General features: G+C 39.7%; 1 protein-coding gene across 2 annotated transcripts in view; it reads right to left on the reverse strand.

Moving 5' to 3' along the window:
* Positions 1 to 27,308, reverse strand: part of PGAP1 (post-GPI attachment to proteins inositol deacylase 1) — a 78,636-nt gene that overhangs the window by 41,207 nt on the left and 10,121 nt on the right. The window contains exons 2-13 of one of the 2 annotated variants that reach the window (XM_048870311.1): positions 21,621 to 21,774; positions 17,256 to 17,431; positions 16,056 to 16,227; positions 13,982 to 14,142; positions 12,213 to 12,265; positions 11,969 to 12,035; positions 9,932 to 10,037; positions 8,397 to 8,452; positions 8,230 to 8,313; positions 4,927 to 4,976; positions 1,691 to 1,742; positions 45 to 122 (exon numbers count right to left, since the gene is read on the reverse strand). In XM_048870311.1, the coding sequence (XP_048726268.1) occupies positions 45 to 122; positions 1,691 to 1,742; positions 4,927 to 4,976; positions 8,230 to 8,313; positions 8,397 to 8,452; positions 9,932 to 10,037; positions 11,969 to 12,035; positions 12,213 to 12,265; positions 13,982 to 14,142; positions 16,056 to 16,227; positions 17,256 to 17,431; positions 21,621 to 21,774 (1,209 nt within the window). Of the gene's footprint in view, positions 1 to 44; positions 123 to 1,690; positions 1,743 to 4,926; positions 4,977 to 8,229; positions 8,314 to 8,396; positions 8,453 to 9,931; positions 10,038 to 11,968; positions 12,036 to 12,212; positions 12,266 to 13,981; positions 14,143 to 16,055; positions 16,228 to 17,243; positions 17,432 to 21,620; positions 21,775 to 27,308 lie in introns of both variants that reach the window. The other variant, XM_048870310.1, reaches the window with a different exon arrangement.

Consider the following 27,308-nt stretch of genomic DNA (forward strand, 5'->3'; position numbering starts at 1 on the left):
GAAAAGATGCTGAATAAAGCGTTTTTAAGTCTCATCTTTGTTACCTTATTGCCATTAATAGCTGGTACATAAATTACAAGATTGGACAAAGCAGGATATTCCTGAAGTTTCAGAGTTACAACCTAAAATAGGAAAACAAAAATTATTTACAATAAAAGTATAGTTTGGTTCAGTTAAAAACCTCAGGCGAGAGCCTCACTCCTACTCCGACTCTTTTATGTGGGGTAAGGGGCCCTAAAAACCTCATATCTGGCCAGGGGAGAAACCTGCAAGCCCTGGTATTAAGGGGGTATGCCAGGCAGGGCCAGAGCATACTGTGCTACTGAGATTCCAAGAAGCAATGCAGGCCATGGGGCTGCCTCAGGAGATTGCTGAAACTGAGAAAGGCTCCCCGGGCTGTCTAAATTATGCCAGGGCCTGCTCCATCCCCTACAGATGACTGAGAGTGCTCAAAAGAAGACTTAGAGCGACCATCACACAGCACACACCGCCAGCACTGCATTCTGTGCTGTGCCTCTTGAAGGTACATCACAGAATCTCACACCTAAATGTGAATACTTGTAATCATTGTGAGCTTCACAAATACTAGCAGTTACAATTAAGGGAAAAAGCAGTTCATATGTAAGTGTCCTGCATTAAAAGAGTGCTGTGTAATATCGTGAACTAAACTGTGTACCACATCACATACTCTACTGAAGTTTAATATAAATGTTGAAAGACTGTACACAACTCTTTAGATATGGCCCAATCCTGCTCCTATTAAAAAGCTACAGGTAAAACATTTTATTATGAATTTCTAGTTACAGATTTCAGATACAGTAGGTGCTGAAGGAATTATGATGAGATACACCCTTAAATTGCATATATTTGGACAGCAGCTGAGAAATGGATTACTCTAACTACCACTGTTCATGTACTGTCACTCCCATTGATTATTAATTTAGATAAATATTCTCCTGCTATGATGAATACGTACCATTGTAGTTTCATTAACGATTGCGTATCACACAATATTCAGTCTGTTTGAACTCTGTTGCTGTCTTTATCTATGTGGCTGCAAACTGTGCTATCAACTTTAGAAGTGAAGGAAAATGCCTGTCCATAGAGGAGAACTATACAAAGTCTACAAGATGTAAAATACATGCTAAGCCTTCTGCTATAAGAAAGGGAGTGAAGGGAAATCTCCCAAGAGTAGAACGACAGAAGAAGGTACTGACTTTGCCAATAGTAACAGAGAAGTTAAGTCTCATTCTAGAACAACACAAACACAATTTAGAGTCTATTTGTTTCCTTTGATTATAAACCCAAGATGATTTTTGAACTCAATTTTATTGCTGTAGTTTTAGTTTAGTAAACTACAATGTTCTTTTACGTTTTCTATAGGCTTAACAATGAATTGCCACAGTTTTTAATATTTGCTTTTGAAAACTTCAGTATGGACTTTTAAACTGAACTCCAGCTTAGAATAATTTATTGTAGGAATAAACATCACTTTCATATACCCTCAAAAATTAAGATAGTTTCCCACTCCCCCAGTAGCATATATCCCAAGAGGAAACATGGCTTAGAAATCGTATAAATTCTATACAACATGTGAATGCATTACATTATTCATAACCCCACACAAAACCTCTTCATGTAAATGCTCACTCCATTTTGTTGCAACAAAATAATGTATAGTACAATTTACCTTAACAGTTGGCAGTAACTCAGCTTTCCAGGATAAATCAAAACCTTCCAGGCTGTAAAAGTTAAAATACTTTAAAGTGCAAATATACAAAATGCACATATTCATTATGAAAGGAGCAAGCAGTAAGAGTGTATTAATGTACCAGCCTCTCTCTACCTCTATAGAAATGCACCAGGTAACAGGTCTACTTCTACTACAGTTAAGGCTCGGTGTTTGTCACAGAGGTCACGGATTCTGTCACAGCCTGTCACAATCTGTCACAGCCGTGAGCCCCCACCCTAACTCCTGCTGCTGGGGCAGACTCGGCCCCCCCACTCCACCCACCAGCAGCAGGAGTTAGGGTGGGGGCTCACGGCTGGGGTGCGGGGCAGTGCTTACCAGGAAGGCAGGGGCCACTCCCCGGAAGGGTGACAGCAACTCCTCCCCTCAGCTCCTAGCTCCACATGCTGCCTCCGCCCCCAGGCACCGCCCCTGCAGCTCCCATTGGCCAAGGTTCGGAGCCAATGGGAGCGTCAGAACCAGGGCTTGGGGCACAGCAGAGGCAGCACGTTGAGCTAGGGTTGCCACTTTCCAGGAGCTGGGAGCATGCCCCACCCCCCTCCCCAGCACTCGCGGCATCCCCCCAGGACGCGCCCCTCTCCGCAGCACCCCCAGGGCTGCCCTTCCAAGGGGTCCCTCCCCAAGTTTTAGTCAGGGGTATATAGTAAAAGTCATGGACAAGCCACGGGCCGTGAATTTTTTGTTTACTGCCCTTGACCTGTCCATGACTTTTACTAAAAATACTCGTGACTAAAACAAAGCCTTCACTATAGTTAACTGAACGATTGTCCGTATACCACACGTTATAATTTAGCAGTCTAAAGTAATTTACGACGCAAAGAGCAGAGATGTTGCAAATCTGATTTCAGACATATTGGCAGAGCCGTATAGGTATCAATACCGCTGCATTCACAAGATCTGGCTGTTATTAGTCTCAACTTTTTGAAGCATAATGAAAACACTTAATGAACTGATATCTGCATTTGTACTGAAGCAATGCACAATAAGTAAAAGCATCCACTGTTCTCACAGCTTAAGGGAATTTATAAAAGTGTATCATATGCAACCTCAGCTTTGCCTATTGGTGAAAACCTTTCAGGTGGCAGTTCAAAGTGGATATTGGACCTATATGTTAATGAATTTACTCTAGGTCAGTGTGATGAATGATGGGGAGGAAAGGTAAGCTCTCTTTTATGGATACCCAGCCAGCCAGTAGCTATAAAATCCCTCTTAGGAGCTGTTCTCTAATTGCTCTACCTGTAAAGGGTTAAAAAGTCTCACTGCTATGTTTAGGTAAAAGAAAGTGAGTAGGCACCTGGCCAAAAGAGCCAATGGGAAGGCTAGAACTTTTTAAAATTGAAACAAGACTCCCCTTTTGTCTGTCTGTTGATCTCCCAGGGAGAGGCGGACAGGGCAGAGCTATGCTGTAAAAAGCTTGGGCCAGGTATGAAAAAATCATCAGTATCATACCTAGAAACTACTCATTTAAAACCCCAGATATGTAATGTCTAGGAAGACTCAGTTAGGTTTATCCCTTCAATTTCGTTATGGCTTGTGGATTCCTCTGTGCTAACCCCAGGTGCTTTTGTTTTGCTTGTGACCTTTAAGCTGGACCTCAAGAAAGCTATTCTTGGTGCTTAATCCTTGTAGTTGTTCTTTTAAAATCTAGCAATAGCCTGAGTTTCCAGATGTATTTTCTTCCTTTTTTTTTTAATTAATAAAATTTACCTTTTTTAAGAACAGAATTGGATTTTTGTGTCTTAGAGGTTTGTGCACATGTTGTTTAATTAACTGGTGGCAAAGGCTGATTTCCTCCCCCCCCCCAGCTCTTCCCTGGAGCGGGGGGGGGTGGGTGGAGGGGGATGGTAGTGAAAGGTACCCCACCGGAAGGAATTCCCAAATGCGCTTCCTGGGCTCTAAAAGGGGTTCTGCACTAGGTAGTGACAGCATTGACCAATCCAAGGTCAGAGAAAAGCTGTAACCTTGGGAGTTTAATACAAGCCTGGAGTGGCCAGTATTAATTTTTAGAATCCTTGTGGGCCCCGACCTTCTGCACTTGAAGTGCCAGAGTGGAGAATTAGCCTTGACAGTCAGCTACACATATTTTAAACAAAAACCCAGACATTTCTCAAAAGATTAATAGATTCCAAGGCCAGAAGGCACCACTGTGATTGAGTATGACCTCCTGCATAATGCGGCCATAAAACTTCCATAAACTAATTCCTAGGGAAAATCTTTTATAAGACAATCCAATCTTGATTTAAAAATGGTCAGTGATTGAAAATCCACAACCACATTTGAAACTATTCCAGGTCCCTTTAAATGGTGCTGTTTGACTATATGGACTTAACTCACAATAAAAAAAACGATACTATAGTTAAATTAGACTTAATGGCCCCAACTCCCTTTACTGGCTGAGCTTGATACAGATCCGGAGAGTGTGCAAAGGGGTTACAAAAAGACACCTTTGTGGTTCCTAATCCAATGCAGGGCAATTATAACACCTGGGTACCAAGTGGCCATACAAGCACCCTTGCCATGCTCCCTTACTTTGGCCCAGAATAAAGAGGCAGAAGACTACTACACTGGCCCTATGCCAACCCAAGCAGTAGAGTAAATTTGCTTTAAGACAGCTCTGAGCTGTTGGAGTTCAACAAAGCAGATTTAAAACGGCTAGTGAATCTGGCCCTAAAAATGGTTTCAATTTGCATTAATTCATTACAAATTCCAAAATTTATCAATTAAACCTGACAATCTAATTTGCTAAAATGAAGTTGCTAAAACAAGCACATCCATTTCTAAATGTCCTCAAGTGACAATAAATTCATAATAGTAGTTAGGGAAGAAGAAGATCATTCAGTCCATCCTTTGCATACAATGGATACAGTCCCATGACAGAGGACGTATTAAAGTGATATTACATACAAGTTATGAACAAAACAAGTTACACTGCAATAAAAGTTGAGTTTTACCTTTTTTCTTTAAATACTAGGTCACTTAATATTGCTTTGAATCTATTTAAGTATCAAGAAAGCTGATTGTACATTATACCAGATAACAATGAATTTTAACAGCAGCAATCCTTTTTAAATCCCTATAGTTCTTCCTCCTAAATTGCTCTGTGTTGCATGACTGAATGCCCAAAACTGATCTTATAGTAACTAGTTAAATAAATTACAAAAAGCCTTTATACTCACCACACAGATGAACTACTGTTTAAGCAGCCATAAATCCAGCTACTTGTACCCTGTTAAATCAATAACATGTGAAAATGTGCATTACTACTTTAAATTTTGTGTGTGAGTTTAAATATAAAAATATTGAACTTCACTCCAAAAAAGTTTAGAGTTAGTGTTGATGATCCACTCTTAATTTATACCTGCCTAACTGTGACACCTCATCAGACATCACCCACTGTTCTAATCCTCCTTCAATACTTATATACATCAAGGTGTATTAAAAAAGAGCAGACTTCAATCTTCATTTCCCAATCCTTATCTATCACACATTTCTATAGTGGCCCTCACTATAACCACCAAGTGCTCCTAAGAGGAACTTTACACACTCAAACAAAACACAAAAATGCAGTTGCTTATGAAGTATGATTCATCTCCTGTTTCCTTAGCTATTTATTTGTAATCAGTAAGATTCACCACCTCTTTTTCTTGATTCTGTAGAGTGTTAATGACATCGTGTCTGCTGCCAAGATGCTTGATACCACAAACTCAGAATTATGATTATGAGATAAAGTAGAACAAACAGCTCAAATACAAGAATGAGAATCTTTGGCTAAACAAGAAATATGTTTAATAATTTGCCTTTTTCGTTTTTGCTAACCATGAAAATGAACAGAAGATATTGCAGCCTAGAACACTTATTATTTCTCATGAAAGAAACAAAAGTGAAGTGTTCAGAAGTCTCAAAGCACTCTTCTAAAGAGATGGGGTGGTAATTCCAGTATCTGGGTAGTTATATTGTGCCTACCTAAATCCCTCAAACAGAATGTGGTGGTGATCTTCATTTCTTGTCCCAAACTGTTGTGTAAAGTTACTGTATTATTATTATTATTATTAACTGACTGCTGTGCATTCCACAGGTGGCAAAAGTGTTCCCTCCATATTCCTCGCCAACCTCACAAGCAAATTGTAAAGTAAAGTATTTGGAAGACAATAGATCCTCAGACAAGAAGATGATGATAGGGGCAGTACAAAACTAAAGTATTATTTATATAATCATGTAATCAAGAATTCTAGTTTAAGGACTGTTACGAAAAACAACTATTGAAGATGTACTGTAGTTATACTACAAACAATAGATTTTTTTGGCAATCAGCAATTGTTTTTGTCAAAATCCTGTAAGCAATTAATATACCTTATAAATGTGATGAAAAATTCAGTTAGTTCAAAATTAAGCCTAATCAAAAATTCAGTTAGTTCAAAATTAAGCCTAATCAAAAATTCAGTTAGTTCAAAATTAAGCCTAATCAAAAATTAGTTCCAAAATACTCAAGCAGCCCAAGTAAAATTTATATTCTTACCAAGCAATGTTGTGTCTGATTTAAAGAACTTCAGTTATTTTACATCTTATAAAGCAAATTCCATTCTCATGCAAGAATCAGACACAACATTGCTAATGATTAAAGCTAATCAAAAGTCAGAAGTTCTGTTTAGCAGAAAATGCCAATATTCTGGGGGCGGGAAATGGTGTTCTACTTTTTGTTCCAAAACGGAATTTCCAAAAACTTCTCACAGAAGGGAACACCTGAAAAAAAAAATCATATTGAAATAATCAAAACATTTTGTTTAAAATTTTTTTAAATGAAATTTGAGTCTGGGAGCCCAAATTTTGAGGCCCCTGGCTCAGCTGCAGCTCCCAGGGCAGAAGGCTCGCAGATGGCCTGGGAGCCTAGAAGACCTGGGAACCATGGCTGAGCCAGGAGCCTCTAGGCATGGGAGTCAAGGCTTTTGGTGCCTGGTACCATGGACTAGAAGCCTTGAGAACCACATCTCAAGCTGGGTCTCCCAGTGTTTCCACAGCTTCCAGGTTCCTGGCTCTGCAGCAGGGTGCCTCGAAGCCCTTGGGTCTCCAGCCATGGGGTAGTTTTTATGTCTGGGCTGCCCCGAAGCCATGAACCCTGGAAGCCCACTAACTGAGCTAGCAGGAAGCCAGGCAGGGTTCCACTGGAGCCCGGTATGTTTTGTCAGAAGTTCAAACCAGATGCATTTCTGTGACAAACTGGCATTTCCTGATGAAAACCTGCTTTGTTGCAAAATTCCTAATGGGCTCTACTGAGGACACCCAGCCTTATACCTCCCTCTTCTACGTGCACGCTCAACATCATCACAATGAATGCAAAAGATGAGGACATTTAAGGGCAGTTTATTCAAAATGAACTCAGGTAAGTCTGAAGTGATGCTGGTGGGAAGGGGGAACAATTATAGAAGCTAACCGAGACACTGACCTCTCCCTTCCACTAAAGGCATCTACCTTCCATTCACCAAGTTCGTATGAAATCTTGGAGTCTCAGTGGACTCTTCACTAATCTCGAACACCTATGTAGAGAAATGCATTCTTCCACCTCCAGTTAAGAAACTACACTCCTCCTTTTCAAATGAGGTGGTGAGTCAAAGTGATCCATATCTTTGCCTTGAGGTGAAACTACTGCAAATCATCATGTTTGAGGCTGAAAAGTGGAAGAAACACAAACTCCAGTTGTATAGCACACAGTAGCCCATCTCCTCAACAGGAAAAACAGCTGAGAACACATTAACTGGTGGAGCTCCATACCCTCTAACAACTCCCGGTTCATTTATATTGCTCTAGATAAGGCCCTTACTAGAGCCCCATTTTGGGATAGCCTCCCTATTCAGGAAGGTCACTTAAGCACATGCTTTTCTGAATGAGGCATAAGATGGAGCGTTGCTACATTAAAGACCCAAAGCTACTGAAGTTTGGAGTGGTGAACTGCAAAATCTATTATTGGCAACTCTAAGTCAGTCTTAGGGCTTGTCTACATGGTAGACCACAGCAAGCTGAGGTGTGAATCCACCGCACTCTAGCCTGCCACCGTCTAACTGTCCATGTGCTGACACGTGTTAACAGTTCATAAAAATCTTAAAGTACCCTAACAAACTCTTAATGCGTCAGCAGGGCACACACACACAGTTAGACCTCAGCAAACTAGTGTGGGGTAGATTCACACCTCAGCTTGTCGCAGTCTAATTGTTCATAAAGACAAGGCCTTAGTGTATATATATGTGCAGTACTCAGATACTATGATAATGAACACACTAAACATAACAAATACTAAAAGGCATGTGCCCCTAAACAAGTAATAATACGTTGGGATTACAGTAAAAAAGCGGTCTCTGTTTAATAATTACTGGAGTAGTTAGCTCAATACAGCTGTTTAAATGGAAACAACAATTCAGTTTCATAAAGTTAAAATTGGGTAACAACAGATATATTTACAAAAATACAGAAAGCACATATTTTCTCACCAACATACTGTTTTGACAGTGGACATGACTGTAGGTTTTTCTGTGGTTTGAAAGAGGAAACATGAAATATTTTCCATCAGATTCCTTAAAAGAAAAAATATTGCTTATTAGAAAAAAACACAGAAATGACAAAATTGAAATTAGAAAAAGATATTAATGCTACTTACATTATAAACTGTATAGGTCCATTTTGAGGATTTGATTTTAATCCAAATCAAAGTTCCTAGAAGTAAACCATATGCTTTATTTTGCTCACTTGCGTGTGATAGGAAAACCTTAATTCTAGTTGTATGTTACTGCAGGAATTGCCTATGACATATAATAGTAATCTTCAGCAGAACTTCACAAAACACAAACATTCTACTTTATCAAGCACATTTTATCAACTTATTGTTCATATCTCCAGAAGTTAGACATAGGAACATTAAAATATGTAATGCAATAGTCACGACTGCTATTCAGAATTGCATACAATAGTTAAAATCAACTATCTATACAGCACGCCAAACCAAGGGATGCTATTATTACTTGCAAAATTTATCAATACGTGCTAAAATAAAAGGTCTCAAAGAAAAATAGCATTAGCATCTGGTGGGCATCAATGTCAGTATGGGGGCTGAATACAGACAAGAGAGTGTTGAAAATACAGCAGCACAGCATACTTTCTTTGCCCTTACCACACTTTCAGTCTCACAGGAAAGGAACATAAAAAGCCCAAATTCAGGCATCAGAATTAGGAGCAGAAGACTGACTACACGAAGAAAGTATGAGCAGAAAGGAAGGAGGAAGGGGGAGGAGTAATAGCACATGCTCAAATTCACCCTTCTTGTAACTCCTTTGAACTTAATGGCATTACAGCATGGATAAATTTAGGCAAGTGTCAAAAGGGAATGAGGAGAGAGGAAAATGCAATTGAAAAAAATTGCACATAAATATACTCCAAATTGCTATTGAAGTGGGGGGAGGGGGAATATCTGACTAAATGATCAATGAAAACCTAATCTATAAAATGATGTCCGTTATATTGTAAACTAAAGAAATGCAAAGATATGATTCACCTCCTCCTAGCCTATTTCAACAAAATTAAGCCTTGGTAGTTACTCCTGGGCTCTACAGCCATGGCTCCTCCTTGTTAACTTCCTAGCAGCCAGAGAAAGTCAAATAAGGAATTCTGCAGATTCTCCAACCCCAGAGAGGAGCCAATTCTTCATTATAGATTGGGTCTCCTTGCCCAGCTCTGTCAAGGGAAAGGAGCCATTGAATCTGCACATCTGGGCACCTAGGAATTCCCCAAGCATCCATAATTAGCATAGTGGCTTTACAGTACATACATACCAACCCCCCACCAGGATAGGGTATGGACATGGGAAAGGCTATAGTCAGAACATCTGAACTCCAGCTACTCCTGTGGCTGCTGGAGATCGGTCAGCCAGGCTTAAACTGGAACAACTTTTGTTTCCTGGCTACTCCCCAGAATCTGGAGAATGCAAAAGTGGCATTTCTTTGCCCCATTATGGTCCTCAACCAAGCCTAGTGCAGCTAGAAACAAGAATCAAGACCATAGTTTGTCGCCATGCATTCCAAATGGTGTTTGAGTGGTGCCTAAAGAAAGAGTCTGCGCTTCAGCAATTCGGTAGTGAGAAGATTAACTCTTAGACAAAATGTATCCTCAGATCCTGGTCAAAGAATTAGACTTGCATACCTTTAAGTTCAGTAAGTGTTTCAGGACCTTCCTCAAAGAACTTTGCTGGGTGCCTCACAAAGTGATGATTCAATACTAACATTCTCTTCTTTGGATCCTCGGTTATCTAAAAATACAAGACAACTTGTTAAAAATCTACTTAGCATTTTGTGTGCTTTACAAGAATTACCAAGACATTAAGCCAGCAATGCAGCTTTATTTACAGTAAAAGTCAGAGCTTCAAAAAGGCAGAGGATAATATAGTTTCTAATTTCAATTCAATATCTGGAGCTAATAAAAATACTCTATTCATCTATATCCAATTACTGCTATCTGCAAATTGCAACTGCTCGAACTATACAAAAAGTTAAAACTATGTATACATAAAACCAAAAAGCTGTATTATATAAATATTGCTAAAGAGACAGACACATACACACACCATAAGGTGATATCTATGTGATAAATTGAAGACCCATGTAACAAGTTAATTTTTCATGCACCTATAACTAAGGCTAAGATTTAGTCACGGGTATTTTTAGTAAAAGCCATGGACAGGTCACAGGTAATAAACAAAAATTCACAGCTGGTGACCTGTCCATGACTTTTACTATATGAATACCATGACTAAAACTTAGCAGTTCCTGGCGCCCCGGACAACATTGCTCTGAGGGGCCTCAGGACACCACTACTGACTGCCCCCAGCCACCCCTGCTCCAAGGCCCCAAAGACCACCGGTCGGGTGCTCCCCAGGGTATTCCCCAGGCTGCCCGAGCAGTGGTTAGTGTGGCAGGCCCCAGGACTGCTGCTCGGGCACTCCTCGGGGTCAGCTGTCCCAGGACCACCTGAGCAGTGTCCGGTGCAGCTGGCTATGGGGCACCTGGGGCCAGCTGCTCTGGTGGCCTTGGGATCAGCCACACTGGCCATTGCAGCTGCGACAGTCATGGAATCTGTGACTTCCGCGACCTCAGTGACAGAGTCACAGCCTTACCTATAACTGATTCACTTGCTTGTGCTCATTAATCCAACTTCCTGGGCCCAACTCATACACTTCAAATGTCTGAGTTCCTAAAATGTTCAAATGCTTCAAACCTATGCCATTTTTCTTTCTTTCTTTCTTTCTTTCTTTCTTTCTTTCTTTCTTTCTTTCTTTCTTTCTTATTTTTTTTTAAATCAACCTCCCAAAGTAAGTTTCCTCCTACTTTCTGCAAATATAGCTATGCAATTTGTGAGTATTATGGCCATCCCCAATGAGTTCTGAAAATTTTTTTCCCCAATGGACCAGTCAACTTTTCTATACCCATATTAAAAAGGGTTCAATTGAACAAGCTTCAGAGACCAGTGAAGCTATCAAAGAATGACCCAACCTCTCAGCCTTATTCCCAGTTCTTCATTTTTATTGCTGTAAAATTACGCAAAGGTTCAGGAATAGGATGAAATATGGTGAAAGGTTCTTCAAATAGTTTTTCAAACAGTAACATGCAGTGGGCAACATAACATTTAAGCAGGTAGAAAAGAAAAATGAGACACAGGGAGTAAAAAGAAGCAATAAATAGGGAGAAAGCGAAGAAAACTAGTAAACTCATCAGCTTTTCCCTTGATTTCCCCTAAGTAAGCATTCCAAATTTACATAGAGGGTTTCTGTTTTGTTAAAATAAATTTGCAAAAGGACATTAAATATGTAAGCAAATTTGTGTACCTTATCACAGTACAGCTGAGCAGATTTGTTTAGGATCACAAGATCCCAGGCCTGTTTAACTCATTCTATCTCAGTGAGAAAGTCAGGGTATTAGCCCAGCTATAATTAACTCACTGACTCAGCCAGCAGCAAAAACTGAACCATTGTCATTCTTCACAGAACCCAAAACACAAGATTCTGGAGCATGAGACATCAAAAAGCCAGCAATTTTCAACATGATATAAAATTATCAGAAAGTAATACACAGTATTTGTCCCTGACTATTACAATGGTAGCTAAAACATCACTTTGTTGGGGGGAGAAAATCCTCACCTTCCTCCCAGTATTTATGGGGCATGCAGGAAATGGGAACTACAAACCTGTTTGGTGGTTTCATCAATAACATCAAAAAATGCCCTAATGGTAGCCAAGACCAATTCTTTACACCTAGAACAAAACATAAGGAACACTATATTTAAAAATGCAACTACAAAAAAAGGTATGGGCTAGATATTTTCAGAAAATTACTCTCTGAAGTTAAATGAATTTATAAAAGGAGATGAAGGTAAGGGATGGAGAAAGATGTCATGTCAGTTACCTAACTTCTTTGTCCTATTTGCTTACCATACTATGGAGAGGTGGTCTGTTGAGGCCCAAGTTCTAGGTACTGCTGAGCTCTGTTTGGGGGAGAAAAATATATTAGCTTTTTGGGGATTCAACATTAAAACATTAGAAATTTGAAAATGTATTTGTGATTTATGTCTGAATATTTATTAAGATGGGCTTTTACAAAATTATCAGACAAGAGCTTGGTTAGCCTTAAGATAAAGCTGGAGAAAAAACCTTATCACTTCAGGAACACACTTTGAATTCTCACGGTTAGTTTTCTTTAAAAAATAAATAAAAAAAAATAAAAATTATCATTTTCCCTAAAGTTAAGGTTCGCTATCTTTAAAACAAAACAAACAAACAAACATTTCTCAACTTATTTAAATGGATTCTATTATCCCATGTTCCCAACTATCCATCAGCCATCTGCATCCACTTCCAAAACCTGGGTAAGTAGGAGAGACTTGCAATGTAGCCTGAATGTCACCAGTTCTGGACTCTGACAGATCCAGGGTGGAACAGAGGGGGAAACAGTACCAGGTGGAACATAACAGAACCAAGACACACACACCCCTACCTCCCACCTCTAAAGAATATTTAGCAACTGTACATTTCAACCATTTAATCTTTTAGCCTTAGAGCATCACAATTTCTGTCCTACCACTCTGGGGGGAAGAGTTGGACTTGTAAGAGCCAAGATCCCATTTAGGGCTTCACAGGTTAAAACCAGTATCTTAAATTTCAATCAAAAGTGAACTGATAGCTATGGAAAATCATGGAGCACAGTTGCAATATGATATTTGAGTGAAATGCCAGATAAGTGCCTTTATGTTCTGCACCAACTGCAGTTCCCTAATAATATGAAGGTAGAGTCTCATGTAGAACATTTTATAATAGCTCAGCTTTGACATGAGAAAGGCATAGATCGCCAATGTGAAGACTGCACCCAAACTAAAATTATGCACATTTATTACCAAAAAAAGATGATACTCTTGACTACTGCTACCAGCTGGATAATCAGAATCAGGTAGGAATTCAACAAGATTCACAGGCTGCAAACCTTAAAATGAATGGCAAGCAGCTCTCAACAGATAGGGATTATTTCAAACTTTCAATGTAATCATTATAGCATGGGGCAAACAGCAACAGGGAAATAATTCACTCGTCTGGGTTGAGTTTCAAGTCACTAGCCAACATCCAAATTTCCATTTGAGCCCAGGTAAATCTCACCAGTGGGGTTGGTGGAGATAGAAATATAAATCTGGGTGTTATCAGCATAACAAGACGCCATGTACCATTCTTCAATATACATGCTGTAAACCTCTGGTACCCCTTGCTCAAGGTATGTATACAAGACCACCACTATGGAACAGCACATGAAAACGCCTTTGATGAAAATAACCATTGTCCAATACTACCCTTTGGTTACTCTCTTAGTTACTAGCCAACTGAATTCTGTTACAAATCAGGTTAAAGAACAAACAAATTTCCAGTTATTAATTACTAGTGATGCAAGTTGCTTTAAATCCACTGTATCTAAGGATTATGAAGCAGAGTGGAAAAAGTAACTACAAAATGAAATTTTCTCCACCTCACCTTTGTGCTCCAAAGTGAAATTTGTATATGGCACATCTCATTATCAGATGTGTTCTTTCAAACCTAGTAATACTGCAATAAGAATTTATTATACTACGCCATACATACTGTATTCAGACACAGGTACATACAGTCCATAAACAGTTAACATAATACCATTAGAAGACAATTAAAAAAAAAGATTTTACCACAACAAATAAGGCACTGCTATGTTGACTTAATCTGGGTAGAAAAGCGAGTCCTGAATGAACTTGGTAATCTCTGAATCCTCCCGCCACAGAAAGGGTAGTTAGATTTCTTACATCTTGGGCCTTTAAAATCCAATGATTGTTTACAGCTGTATAAAAATCTTTTAAAAAATTGAAAATAGATTAAAATTCACTTTATACAAAGAAACAGTGGAAATTTTTTCACAGCATTTAGTAAAAACAGTTTTTTCTGAGCTGTGCTGGCAGCCTACCCAGAAGTCAAGTTTCCATTCCCATTTTTGAGTCTTGTGTTAGACAACAAAACTGTACCCAATGCAGGGGTGATCAGACAAGTCAGATGCAACTGTTTTTTTACACCAGCTGAGGATGCGCTTCCAAATATTTAATCTCGTGATTGATAGTGATCAATAAGGAAGGCCAAACGGAAGTGTGCATTTGTGATATCAGTCAACAGTAGAGGTAGAAATTAATAGAAAGGCAGCAGTGGCAAAATCAAGGGGATAGGGATCACCCATGCTTAGCTGCCACAAAATACAAACAAAAAGATAGAACACAAAAAATTCTACATATAATATACTAATAAATAATAATAAATAATTATATACACACACACACACACTAAAATATACTACTGCACAGTTAGGATTGCCGACTTTCTAATCGCACAAAACCGAACACCCTAGCTCTGCCCCTTCCCCAAGGCCTCGCACCTTCTCGGAGGCCCTGCCCCCCGCTCACTACGTTCCCCCTCCCTTGGTAGCTCACTCTTCCCCCATCCTCACTCGCTTTCATTGGGCTGGAGCAGGGAGTTGGGGTGCAGAACGGGGTGAGGGCTCTAACTGGGTGTGTGGGCTCTGGGGCGCAGGAGGGGCTCCAGGCTGGGGCAGAGGGGTTCAAGGTGTGGAAGGGGGCTCAGGGCTGGGGCAGGAGGTTCGGGAGGGGGGTTACCTCCGGAGGCTCCCGGTCAGCGTCACAGCGAGGGAGCTAAGGCGGGCTTCCTCCCTGTCCTGGCACTGCACTACACCCCAGAAGTGGCCAGTAGATCCTGCTACTAGGCGTAGGCAGCTCTGTGTGCTGCTCTTGCCCGTAGGCACCACCCCCATGGTTCCTGGACAATGGGAGTGTGGAGCCAGTGCTGGGGCGGGGGCAGCGCGCGGAGCCCTGTGGGCACCCTGCCTAGGGGCTGGACCTGCTGGCCACTTCCAGGGTGCAGCATGGAGCCAGAACAGGTAGGGACTAGCCTGCCTTAGCTCCACAGCACCGCCAATGGGACTTTTAACAGTTGACGGTACTGACCAGAGCCGGTAGGGTCCCTTTTCGACCGGGTGTCCGGTCGAAAACCGGACACCTGGTCACCCAATGCACAGTACAGATTCATAACTTTTGAAATGTGCATTCTTATCAAGTGTAACTTCATAAAAATTAAAATACTGCAGAGTATTGATATAATGTCAATACAGTAATTCTTTTCTCCTTTGGGCTCCGAAAATTTGTACGTTATGCTATCTACAAACATTTAATCTCAATTAGGACCAATATTGGTATTTAATATTCTCACTGCCCCATCCAAATACCTTTGACTTCACTGAGAGGGCAGGATGAAACTTGGCAAATTGCATAAAAAGTAACACAATAACTAGGTATACAGTCAGAAGAGAACGTGATTTTGAATATCAAGGTTTAACACAAGGAAGCATTCGCTCATGGGGGAAACAGGAAATCACTTTGACCTGTAATTTACAAGGTTCCAAATTACTTCTATTTTCTGTGTAAGATGCTGGAAATTAAGTGTTCCCACCACTACACCAAAGGTCAAGTTAAAAGCTGAAAGACAATATTTTGATATTTATGTGACAAACTGATGTTCTTTTAGTGTCCCAGTTCTGTCACAGGAGAAAGAGTGAAAGATTACAGCTTCTAAGAGCATCTCTCTTTTTCCATAACAATGTGTTTTCAGGCCACTGTAATGCAACAGATTCTCACACACACACACACTTAAGCATTAAGAAAGAAACATAGTGCCCAATGCAACACTTAACTGAAATAAACTTACCAGTAAGATATTTGTCTAAAGGCATTACAGGTGCAACATGAGGTGTGGCTTGTGTAATGAGGAGGTTTATAAATTCAGGCTTAAAATTCTTTAGAGTGAGCAATGCTCTTGCAACAAGACCACCCATGGAATGACCTACTATTGCAACACTGCTTGGAGCAAATTCTTGATCCTTCAGAAAAAGAAAACAGTAATCACTCAAAGTTAGAATTTGAGAACATTCATTTAAACAAACAGATGAAACTTAAGGCTTGTCTACACTTACCAGGAGATCAACGAGCAACAATCGATCCATCGGCAGTTCATTTAGTGGATCTAGTGAAGACCCGCTAAATGATCCACAGATCGCTCCCCCATCGTCTCCTGTACTCTACCAGATCAAGAAGAGTAGGTGGAGTTGACAGGAGAGCGTCTCCCGTTGACATTGCGTAGTGTGGATCCCACGGTCAGTAGATTTAAGCTACTAAGCTATTCACGTAACTCAAATTGCGAAACTTAGATCGAATTTCTCCTGTAGTGTAGACAAGGCCTTAGACGTTGATCTATCATTTAGTTAAAAGTTGTGCATTTTTCCTCTTAAATTAATCATGTTGCTCAAAGAAAATAGTCAGGTTTAATAGTTTGACAAGATGTTACTAACTGACCCATATTTTAGATGCTTTGGTTTTCCAGAATCACTAAGTAAACACAGGCTCATCACAAGAAAAAGTAAGAATGTAGGAGGTGCTGTACTTCAAAAACTGTAGTTTATAGCTGACATTATAATGTTTGAGAACCTTAAGGAAGCAGACCAGCAAATAAGCTTTTAGGCTGAGGCATGTTTTCTAAATCCGTATTAAATATTTAAATAAACAGTTCTGAAAACATAAATGAGCCTACTGCATTTCTACTACAAAGTAGTTTACATATTATATGGAAATATTTTATTTAAAAAAATGAGAAAACTATCCAAGGCTTTGGGCACCCTCACCATGAGAGTAAAGACAAAATCCAAAATTTGTTTATTAAATCAAGACTAAAACAGGAGTATTTTTCTCTCATCCACATAATCAACACCACACAAATAATAGCCAATATATCTATTACAATTAAAGATTTGCATCCCACAATTTTCCACTGAACAAAAATTCCACCCCAGTTTTTAGTAGAAAAGGAAAAAAAATCTCAAAATACTATTCATGTGCATACCTCACGTCTTACCTTGTACAGCTTAAGAATTACTTTAATGCACTCATGCACAAATCTGGTTTGTCTGTGCAGACTACCACCATATAGTGCAACCAGCTCCTCATTAAAATTGACAGTGAAGAAATTGAAATGGTACTTGAAGTCAATGTCTTCTGCTTTTCTAAGTGCTATAGAGCCAAGAGAACGTACTAGGAAAAGAAATTGCACTAGTTAAATCACAGAAACACCTTTCTTCTAACTGTAGTCAACGCTACTACTCTCAGTTGGATTCTCCAATACAAACAAGTCACTATGTAGTTGGTAAAAACAAACGTTATCTTACTACCACTGGATATTCAAGTTCTTTAAACCTGACCAGTGTTCACTTGATGCAAGTCATTTGTATGCATCAAAAAGAGTGGAAAGCTTTCCTCTTTTACCAACCTATAAGTATACTTCCCTTGTTTTCAGACATACATACATACATAAATGAGAAATTAGGATGAAAAATATCAGTTAGTTGATAAGAAATCTCTTTATAATAAAAGTGCAACTTACAAATGTAGATTTTTTTGTTGTTGCATAACTGCACTCAAAAACAAAACAATGTAAAACTTTAGAGCCTACAAATTTATTCAGTCCTACTTCTTGTTCAGCCAATCGCTAAGACGAACAAGTTTGTTTACATTTACAGGAGGTAATGCTGCTAGCTTCTTATTTACAATGTCACCTGAAAGTGAGAACAGGCGATTGCATGACACTATTGTAGCTGGCGTTGCAAGATTTTTTTAATCGCTTGAAGCCCTAGTATAAAGACTACAAGGAAGAATGCTTGAGCATGGGGAAAAGTCTCTCTGGGGACAAAATGCAAGTTTCTCCTAGAGAGCAACGTTTTGTGAGCTCTAGATCCTGCTTTGTCTTTAGTCACCCCTGGAAATATCCTCTCACTGTGCAGATTCAGTTATCGAACAACCTCAATGAGCCCTGTTGAAAAAGCTAAACACCACATATTCAAAGCACTGAACAGATATTAAATAATTCCCACAGCACTCTGGTAAGATTAATATATTTTAAGATCAGAAGGGACCATAAATCATCTAATCTGACCACCTATATAATACGGGCCATAGAATTTCATCCAGTTACTCCTGTATTGAGCCCAAAACTAGTGCTCGACTAAGGCATATCTTCCAGAAAAGAATCCAGTCTTGAATTGAAGACTTCAAGAGAGGGAGCTCCACCACTTTTCTTGGTAGTTTGTTCCAATGGTTAATCAACTTTGCTGTTAACTTTGTACCTTATTTCTAATACAAATTTGTCTGGCTTTAACTTCCAGCCATTAGTCTTTGTTATGCCTCTCCCCCCTAGATTAAAGAGATCTTTAGTACCAGATATTTTCTCCCCATAAAGGTACTTACACACTTTAATCAAGTCTCTTCTTGATCTTTTTGCCTCATGATAAGGCATTTTTGCAGCTATCAAATAATTTTTGTGCCTCTTCTCTATCCCATTTTTCAGTATTCTTTTTTAAAATGGGGACACCAGAACTGGATGCAGTATTCTGTTAGCAGTCTCAGAAACGCCACAGACAGTGGTAAAATCACCTCGCTACTCCTCTGTTTATACATCCAAGGATTGCATTAGCCCTTTTTGTCACAGCATTGCACTGGGAGCTCATGTTTGTCCACTATGATCCCTAAATCCTTTTCAGAGTCACAGCTTTCCAGGATACAGTTCCTCCATTCTGTAGGTACAACCTGCATTTTTTGTTCCTAGATATATGACCTTCAGTTTGGTTGCAATAACACACATTTTAAGTGGGCCCAGACTACCAAGTGATCCAGATCACTCTATATGTTTCCCTTTGATTCCTAAATGGTTACTCTCTGTATTGCTGTGTTTTCAAAAAGACCTAATTAATTCACAATAGAGTCTGTACTTCTTTAAACATAATTACAAGTGTCCATTTGGCATCTTGTGTGATGATTATTTCAGTAATCTTCTTTGGATATCATTGTCCTCACATGCCTTTAAATATGTTTTCTAAAACTATAAATTATGAAATGTTTTACTATGTCATTTTGACAAAAGTATGTATAATTTCAGTCAAAAGAATTAAAGCACCTTTGAAGGTTAAAAAAAGTCAGTAATAAGTTATTCATTGGCTAAATGCATGCAAGGCTTATTTACTCAGCTAAACTAAAACTATTTTGGGGCATACACTAATTGTTTACAAAAGCACAGAGGTTTTTTTTAACATCACCATTAGAATGCTGAATAATTCTGTTTCAAAGCACTTTCTTAAAACAAGTAATGATCCTTGAAGAATGACTGTCTTCAGAATAACACTCATTATGCTATATTTAATTAGTTAATGGTTGCACAGCACTTTCAAAAATGTAAACACTACTTAATTACAAAGTACTCTCATATCTTCATTTTCCTCTACAAATATACAACTATTACTTCCAATCTCTGAATGGAATGAAGTACAGCAGGAGATAATGAGTTTATACCAAATGTAGAAACAGGCTACATTAAGACTTGGAACAACATGCCAGGGTGGAGCCACTTGCCCCTCAGGTAACTAGCAGCGAATCCAAAACCGCCTTTGTAGATGGGAGGAGGAGTTGAAGCTTATTTTTAAGGTATCTAAAACTAGATTTGATATCAAAGACCTCAGAATTCTCCAGTAGCTAGTGAGTTTTACCCCTTCTTCTAATTCAGTTGTGCTTTTATTCAATATGACTGTTCTAAAATATTGTTCAAGTTGAAAATCAATCAGATTTTTGCAGGTCAGTCAGGTTGCCAATAATGGTGTAATACAACAGACCTGGTCTGAGTAGCAGACTGTGGATTTTTCCTGCCTACGTTAGTGAAATTTAGAGGAATTACAGAATGATCCCTGTGGGAATCATACAGAGGTGCTGGGTTCCTGAAGCACAAGTACCTTTTAGGATGTATCCACAATAGTGAAAATAGAACCCCAAACTCACCACTGGAACCCACGAGTGGTAACAACAGTAAAGCTATGATTTAGGGGCATTTTCATCACTGTGTGCCTGGGCTGGTCTGAACTTATTTACATAAGAGCTTCCACCAGAGGGCAACAGTAGTGATTTATATGGGTCCTATTTTTGCCAGTACAGAAAGGGTCACATTGACCCTAGTCTCAAACGAGGATGCTTTCCTACTTTCCTTGGGTAGAGGACAAACAACACTTTGTGGTCAGGTGAAAGAAATGTAATAACGTAATTAAGTTATCTTAATTTAAGAGAACTAACCTCACATAGAACTGTGTAAAAATTTTTAGTTAAATCATTGGACAGACAATGTACATGTGTCTTAAAAACAGTGATTGATTCAACACAGCATTATTTCAGTTTTAAGTGAAATCAATTTGATTTCAATGGACATACACTGGGGTAAAACTGGTAAAGCTGTGGGGAATCAGTCCCAGAATTAAATCTATAATCTTAATAGGTTAAATAATAATACATTCCATTGAGTCAAATTATTTAAAGCTATGCTATTTCTTTGTTTTACTATATATTTATTTATGAAGTGTTAACAGGTTTACAAATCCTTGCCATGTAAATATCAGAAACAAAAAAATAATCGTAGCTTTTGTTGAGACATTATACAGGAATATAGTCATCAGCTCTCTATTGATTACAGTGTTACCATATTACAAACAGCATACATAAAACACCTTTGATGTCATTTCTAGTTATTTTATTATATTGAGTGAAATGTCTGATTACACATTTTTAAACAGACTACATACGTCTATAAAGAGTTAATATTAAAGAAAAGGACAGGTGTGCTTTTTTTTTTTGGGCAGGTGAATGTACTTTGTCTAAGTATTGAATAAAAGGTACCGGTAATCAAATTCTTAAGTATCTTTTTTGTCCTCTGTGTATTTCGCTGGGTATGTAATTGGTATGGTAATTTTTCCCATAAAACCAACTTCCTGTATTTTTTTATATCATTCCTCTACAGTTGGACTATTTTTCTTTTTGCAATGAGAGGCTATCAGTAGCTGAGCAAATATGTCTATGCCTTTATGGACTTCAAAATCTGTGAAGTCTCATTCCAGGTAAACATCTTCGACAGGGTTCTCCGGTGGTGAATATCAGCATAGCTTCACTGACTTCAACTGAGACGCCCCAATTTACACTAGCTGAAAATATGGCCCCTTATCTCCTGGACACTGTACATAAGGAAATTCTTCATTATTTATACTTAAAGTAGTAGCAATGAGGCATTTTGATATCATTCCTGTAACAGCTTTGACCTGTCTTAGTAATATTCCAGAGACTTAACTCTTCCTGCCTTTAACTAAAACAGATAACTCTGTTTGTACAACTTTCAAAATTCACTTTACTATAGCCATACCTTGTTTATAACTCCCAGCATTCCCAGGAAGGAAGAGAACTGGAATCCCTGTCAAAATCAGATTTTTGTTTTCTTCAGCGTAATTCCCTTCCCCATAGAGATAGAGCTCATAGGCTGGAAAACGTCTGGATATTTTCTTAGGTAGTTTTATTTTCTGTGACAACAAATACATATGGTTAAACGTACAGTATCTGACTAAAATTAATGGATCTTTAGCAGCTCCTAAGAATTCAAGATACTGGACTCCTAAAATGCAAATAAACAGTAATTACAAAAGAAGCAATTTGCATCATTACAGACAAAAAAAGAGGATTTAGCCTCAATAATGCTTATGCAAATTTACGAAAGGGAAAAGACTGCTATGGAAATCATTTTTTTTCTTATAATCTATAAGTGAAGGAAATACATAAAGGTTTTCTTTTTTTTCCTGGAGACCTATTCTTTATGATGTAAGTCCTAAATTGATTAAAGTTACAATTAAATTTCTAAAAGTAGTACAGAGAAAAGAGTATTAGCTGGAGAGACCACAGGTTTTTGTGACAAGGATTTCCACAAAGTTGTTTTTCCTTTGAGATGTAGAAATCCGGGTGGATCTTTATTTTGTGTACAGATATTTCTTCCCTTTCACTTTGGTGCAGTTTTATAGTTCTGAAAGATGCTAACTGCAGGTCACTCGGAGCTTGATTTAAAGCTTACTGAAGTCGATGGGAGTTTATTGACGTTCGTGCAATTTGGATTAGGATCTTATTATCCAGCTACTGTTGCCTGTTGTTGGCTTCAGCTTTTGTGATTGGTTATATGTAGCAAAAATAATAAATAAAACTACTGATTTTTTGTTTTATCTTAATAACTTTCTGTAGGTTCTTACAGCAAAATCCATTTAAGTGGTGCATTTTGTACACCGTCAAAATATAAAGAAAGCAGTATCTAATACATAAGCTGCAATACATTGCTGTACGCACAGTATGACTTTTTGCTTGCTACAATATATGCACTTGCTCTTCTGAAGCTAAAACAGCAAACGGAAGCTAATGTATTTCACCCTTCCAGGCAATTGTTAGTCAAGACGGCGAGCTTCTGTATTACAGAAAATGCAATTTAGGAGGTCATCTTTGACTCCTCTTGGGATTCTCCCTCCACATCTCTTCCTCCGTCACAACATTTAAAAAAATCCCTCCTTCCTTTTTTTCCCAATAGTCAAATCACTTGTCTTGATTATTGCAACATCTGCTTTTCTGGTCTTCTGTATATTAACGTTTCCTTCTTCCAGTCTGACCAAAGTAATGTTGCCAAAATCATCCTCCTTACCTGTCATTTTGACCACAACATCCCCTCTATAAGGCTATGTCTACACTACAGCTTATGTTGGCATAATTTGTGTCACTCAGGAGTGCGAATAAATTGGCATGAACAGCGCTATGCTGGCAGGAGAGCTTCTCCCACCAACACAACTTCTGCCACTCATGGGGGCTGGAGTAGTTAAGCTAACAGAAGAGCTCTTTCCTGTCGGCTTAGAGTGGCTACATTAGAGAGCGTACAGTGGTGCAGCTGCACCGCTGTAAACTCTCTAAGGTATGTCTTCACTACCCAATGCTAAAGCACTCCCACCACCTTCTAGAGACTGGTAAATCTGGCTGGATTTGGGGAGTTTGCAGTCGCCTACCTTGATGATATGGCCATATTCTCAAATTCATGGGCAGAACACCTGGAACACCTCCAAGCTGTCTTCCAGCGCATAAGGGAGGCAGGATTAACCATTAAGGCCAAAAAATGTCAAATAGGCCTAAACAGGGTAACGTACCTTGAACACCAGGTGGGTCAAGGAACGATCAATCCTCTACAGGCTAAAGTAAATGCTATCCAAAATTTGCTTGTCCTTAAGTCAAAGAAGCAGGTCCAATCTTTCTTGGACTTGGCTGGGTATTACAGACAATTTGTACCACACAACAGCCAAATTGCCACCCAACTGAATGACGTAACCAGGAAAAAACAGCCAAATGCAGTTCAGTGGACTGAGAAGTGTAAGAAAGCCTTTAACCGGCTTAAGGCGGCCCTTACGTCTGACCCTGTTCTCAGAGCCCCGGACTTCGACCAACCTTTCATTGTAACCACAGATGTGTCCGAATATGGTGTAGGAGCAGTTTTAATGCAGGAAGGACCAGATCAACAATTCCATCCTGTCGTGTTTCTCAGCAAAAAACCTTCTAAAAGGGAAAGCTACTGGTCAGTCTCAGAAAAAGAATGTTACACCATTGTGTATGTTCTGGAGAAGCCCATACCAGGCGGCGTATCCACCTGCAAACTGATCATGCTGCACTGAAGTGGCTTCACACAGTCAAAAAGACTAAGAAAAAACTTCTTCAGTGAGCCAACACCATCTGTGATTTGGGGGGCATGTGATAAATGAAGGGGGGGAAGCTCCCTTATGGACACCCAGCCAGCCAGTAGCTATAAAATCCCTTTAGTAGCTGTTTTCTAATTGCTCTATCTGTAAAGGGTTAAAAAATCTCGCTGCTATGCATAGGTAAAAGGAAGTGAGTGGGCACCTGACCAAAAGAGCCAATCGGAAGGCTAGAACTTTTTAAAATTGAAACAAAGACTTCCCTTCTGTCTGTCTGTCGTTCTCCGGGGAAAGGTAAACCGGGCTGTAAGAAGTTTCGGGCCAGGTATGAAAAAATCATCAGAATCATATCTAGAAATTACTTATTTACAACCCCAGATATGTAAGTAGATCAGGAAATGTCTAGGAAGACATGATTAGGTTTATCCCTCTTATTTCTTTATGGCTTGTAGACTTCTTTGTGCTAACCCCAGGTGCTTTTGTTTTGCTTGTAACCTTTAAACTGGACCTCAAGAAACTATTTTTGATGCTTAATTATTGTAGTTGCTCTTTTTAAATCTAGCAATAGCCTAAGTTCCCAGATGTATTTTCTTCCTTTTGTTTTTTAATAAAATGTACCTTTTTAAAGAACAGAATTGGATTTTTGTGTCCTAAGAGGTTTGTGCACATGTTGTTTAATTAGCTGGTGGCAACAGCGGATTTCCTTTGTTCTTCTGTCTCAGCTCTTCCCCAGAGGGGGTGTGTGTGTGTGAAAGGGCTTGAGGGTACCCCACAGGAAGAAATTCCCAAGTGTGCCTTCCTGGATTCTCAAAGGGGTTTTGCACTTGGCTGGTGGCAGCATCTACCTATCCAAGATCAGAGAAAACATCTTCTGTATTTTCCACAGTATGCATCCAATGAAGTGAGCTGTAGCTCACGAAAGCTTATGCTCAAATAACTTGGTTAGTCTCTAAGGTGCCACAAGTACTCCTTTTCTTTTTGCGAATACAGACTAACACGGCTGTTACTCTGAAACCAGAGAAAAGCTGTAACCTTGGAAGCTTAAAATAAGCCTGGAGTGGCCAGTATTAATTTTTTAGAATCCTTGCAGGTTCAAAGTGCCAGAGTGGGGAATCAACCTCGACAACCCGTGAGAAGTGAGTAAGGGGAAAGGAGAGAAAAAAACAAGTTAACATAACCAGAAAGATACATTTGAGACTTATTGAGTAACTGAAAGAAACGACTGTTGCATTGTCCTTCAACATCCTTCCCTCCTGCTTTTTTGGTCCACTTCTGACACCCCTTCTAACCCATAACTCATATTAATCAAAAAAACAAATGAAATAGCCCCACCCCGAACTAAGTTTAGACCCCAAACAGGGAGAAACAGAGACTTCCTGAAGCCTACTAGGGATTTTGCTATTGATTTTAGTAAAAGGCACTCAGATACTTTGATGACTGGTAGCAGTATAAAACTCTAAATAGATAGTTTTAGGACAGAGGTGGGCAAACTACGGCCCATGGACCACATCTGGCCCGTTGGACCCTCCTGCCTGGCCCCTGAGCTCCTGGCCCAGGAGGCTTGCCCCCACAGCCCCTCCCTTGCTGTTCCTCAGCGCGCCATGCTGCCGGTGTAGTGTATTAAACTGCTCCACATAGGAACGTGCTACTGGTAGCAGTCCCGGAGAGCAATTTACTACACTACACCAGTGCTCTGGACGGCTGGGCAATGCTCTGGGTGGCGCGGCTGTAGCGCCGACAGCCACCAGTGCTCTGTGCTGCGTGGTAAGGAGGCAGGGAGCAGGAGGGGCTGGATAGAGGGCAGGGGAGTTTGGCATGGTGGTTGGGGGGGCAGGAATGTGGATGGGGTCGGAGCATCAGAGGGCGGGGAATGGGGGGGTTGAATGGGGGCAGGGATCCTGGGGGGGGGCAATCAGGAAGGAGGTGGGGTTGGGTGGACCGGTGGGAGGCAGTCGGGGCAGGAGTTCTGGGGGCAGTCAGGGGACAAGGAGCGGGGGAGGGGATGGGGGGGTAGATGGTGCAGGGGTCCGGGGGGGCATCAGGGGGCAAGAAGCAAGGGGGGGCAGATAGGGGGCGGGGGCACAGCTTCCCCTAATCGGCCCTCCATACAATTTCCAAAACCCGATGTGGCCCTCAGGCCAAAAAGTTTGCCAGCCCCTGTTTTAGGACCTTCACATTTTGTCATGTTAAATTTAGGTTGTAAAGTGCCTCAGGCTAGGTACCATGTCATTATTTGTTTTTGTGAGGTGTATAGCATATTTTTGGGTATTTTAAATAAGAATGCCAATTAATAGTGAATTTCCCTTTTGTGATGTGGATACTTGCCGCTTAAAGTCAGGCTAGGTAGCTCGGACATATACCAAATTCTTGTGTAACAACTTTGCGTCACTGCCAGCCTTAGCTACATTTAGACAGGCACTTTAAAGATAAACGGCAGATGGATTTTGTTCTGTGCATGTACAGCGCCTGAGAGCTACAGTAATATAAACAATAAATAATACAATACAATACCTAAGCCAACCAGTCTACCTCATTTTCTTTCCCCAAACGTCCCCCTCTCCTCCACAAAACAACAAAAGCCAGATACTTGGAAACATATCATTCTGTGATGTCGTTCCTCTAGCTAGGACTTCAGGCATATTGCGAGGGAAGTGTGGGGAAGCTTGTACTATCACTGCTTGTTGTACCACTGTACTGTAGATTGACACTTCAGTCTGCACCTTTCACCACCACAAAACCTGCTTATAAGACAGATAATGAGAATTTAAGTGCTGACAATCAATGAACAGAACAGTCATGCTGGTGGGTGTTAATTTTAGACAACTTCCAGTCCTATAATCAAAACAGAGATTTTGCCAATTACTTGTAAATTGGTAGTACTATGTAGATTGAAGCTGAAGTAGGTTTTAGCTATCGGTAGTTCTGAATGCTATATTTATAAAGATCCTAATCACTTACATGATTTTATTTAATGAAGGGATCACTTAAGCAAGTTAGCCCACGTATTTACATTAAGTAAGCTTTCTCTTGTGCTTTTCTTTTCTAAAGCGATAGTCCCCAAGTTAGTAGATCCTAAAATTTACTTGCTGCTTTGTTACCTGTTTAGAACATGTGATGCAATATTTTGTTTAAAGAAAAATGCTTTTCTCCTCCACAAACAATGCCCCCAGTTTTCATCTCATACCCACCGAACAAATAACTGACCACTTGCTGGAAAAGTGATTTTCACTACAGTATATACAGGATGCTTAAATATTTTATTACAGTGACTTTTTTCTAAAAGTTATTTGTGTTGGGAGACATTTCATTAAAAAAATTAGAAACACTCCATCATTATACACACTGCA

This window comes from Caretta caretta, chromosome 11 (genome assembly GCF_965140235.1).
Source record: "Caretta caretta isolate rCarCar2 chromosome 11, rCarCar1.hap1, whole genome shotgun sequence".
NCBI classification, from domain to species: Eukaryota; Metazoa; Chordata; order Testudines; family Cheloniidae; genus Caretta; species Caretta caretta.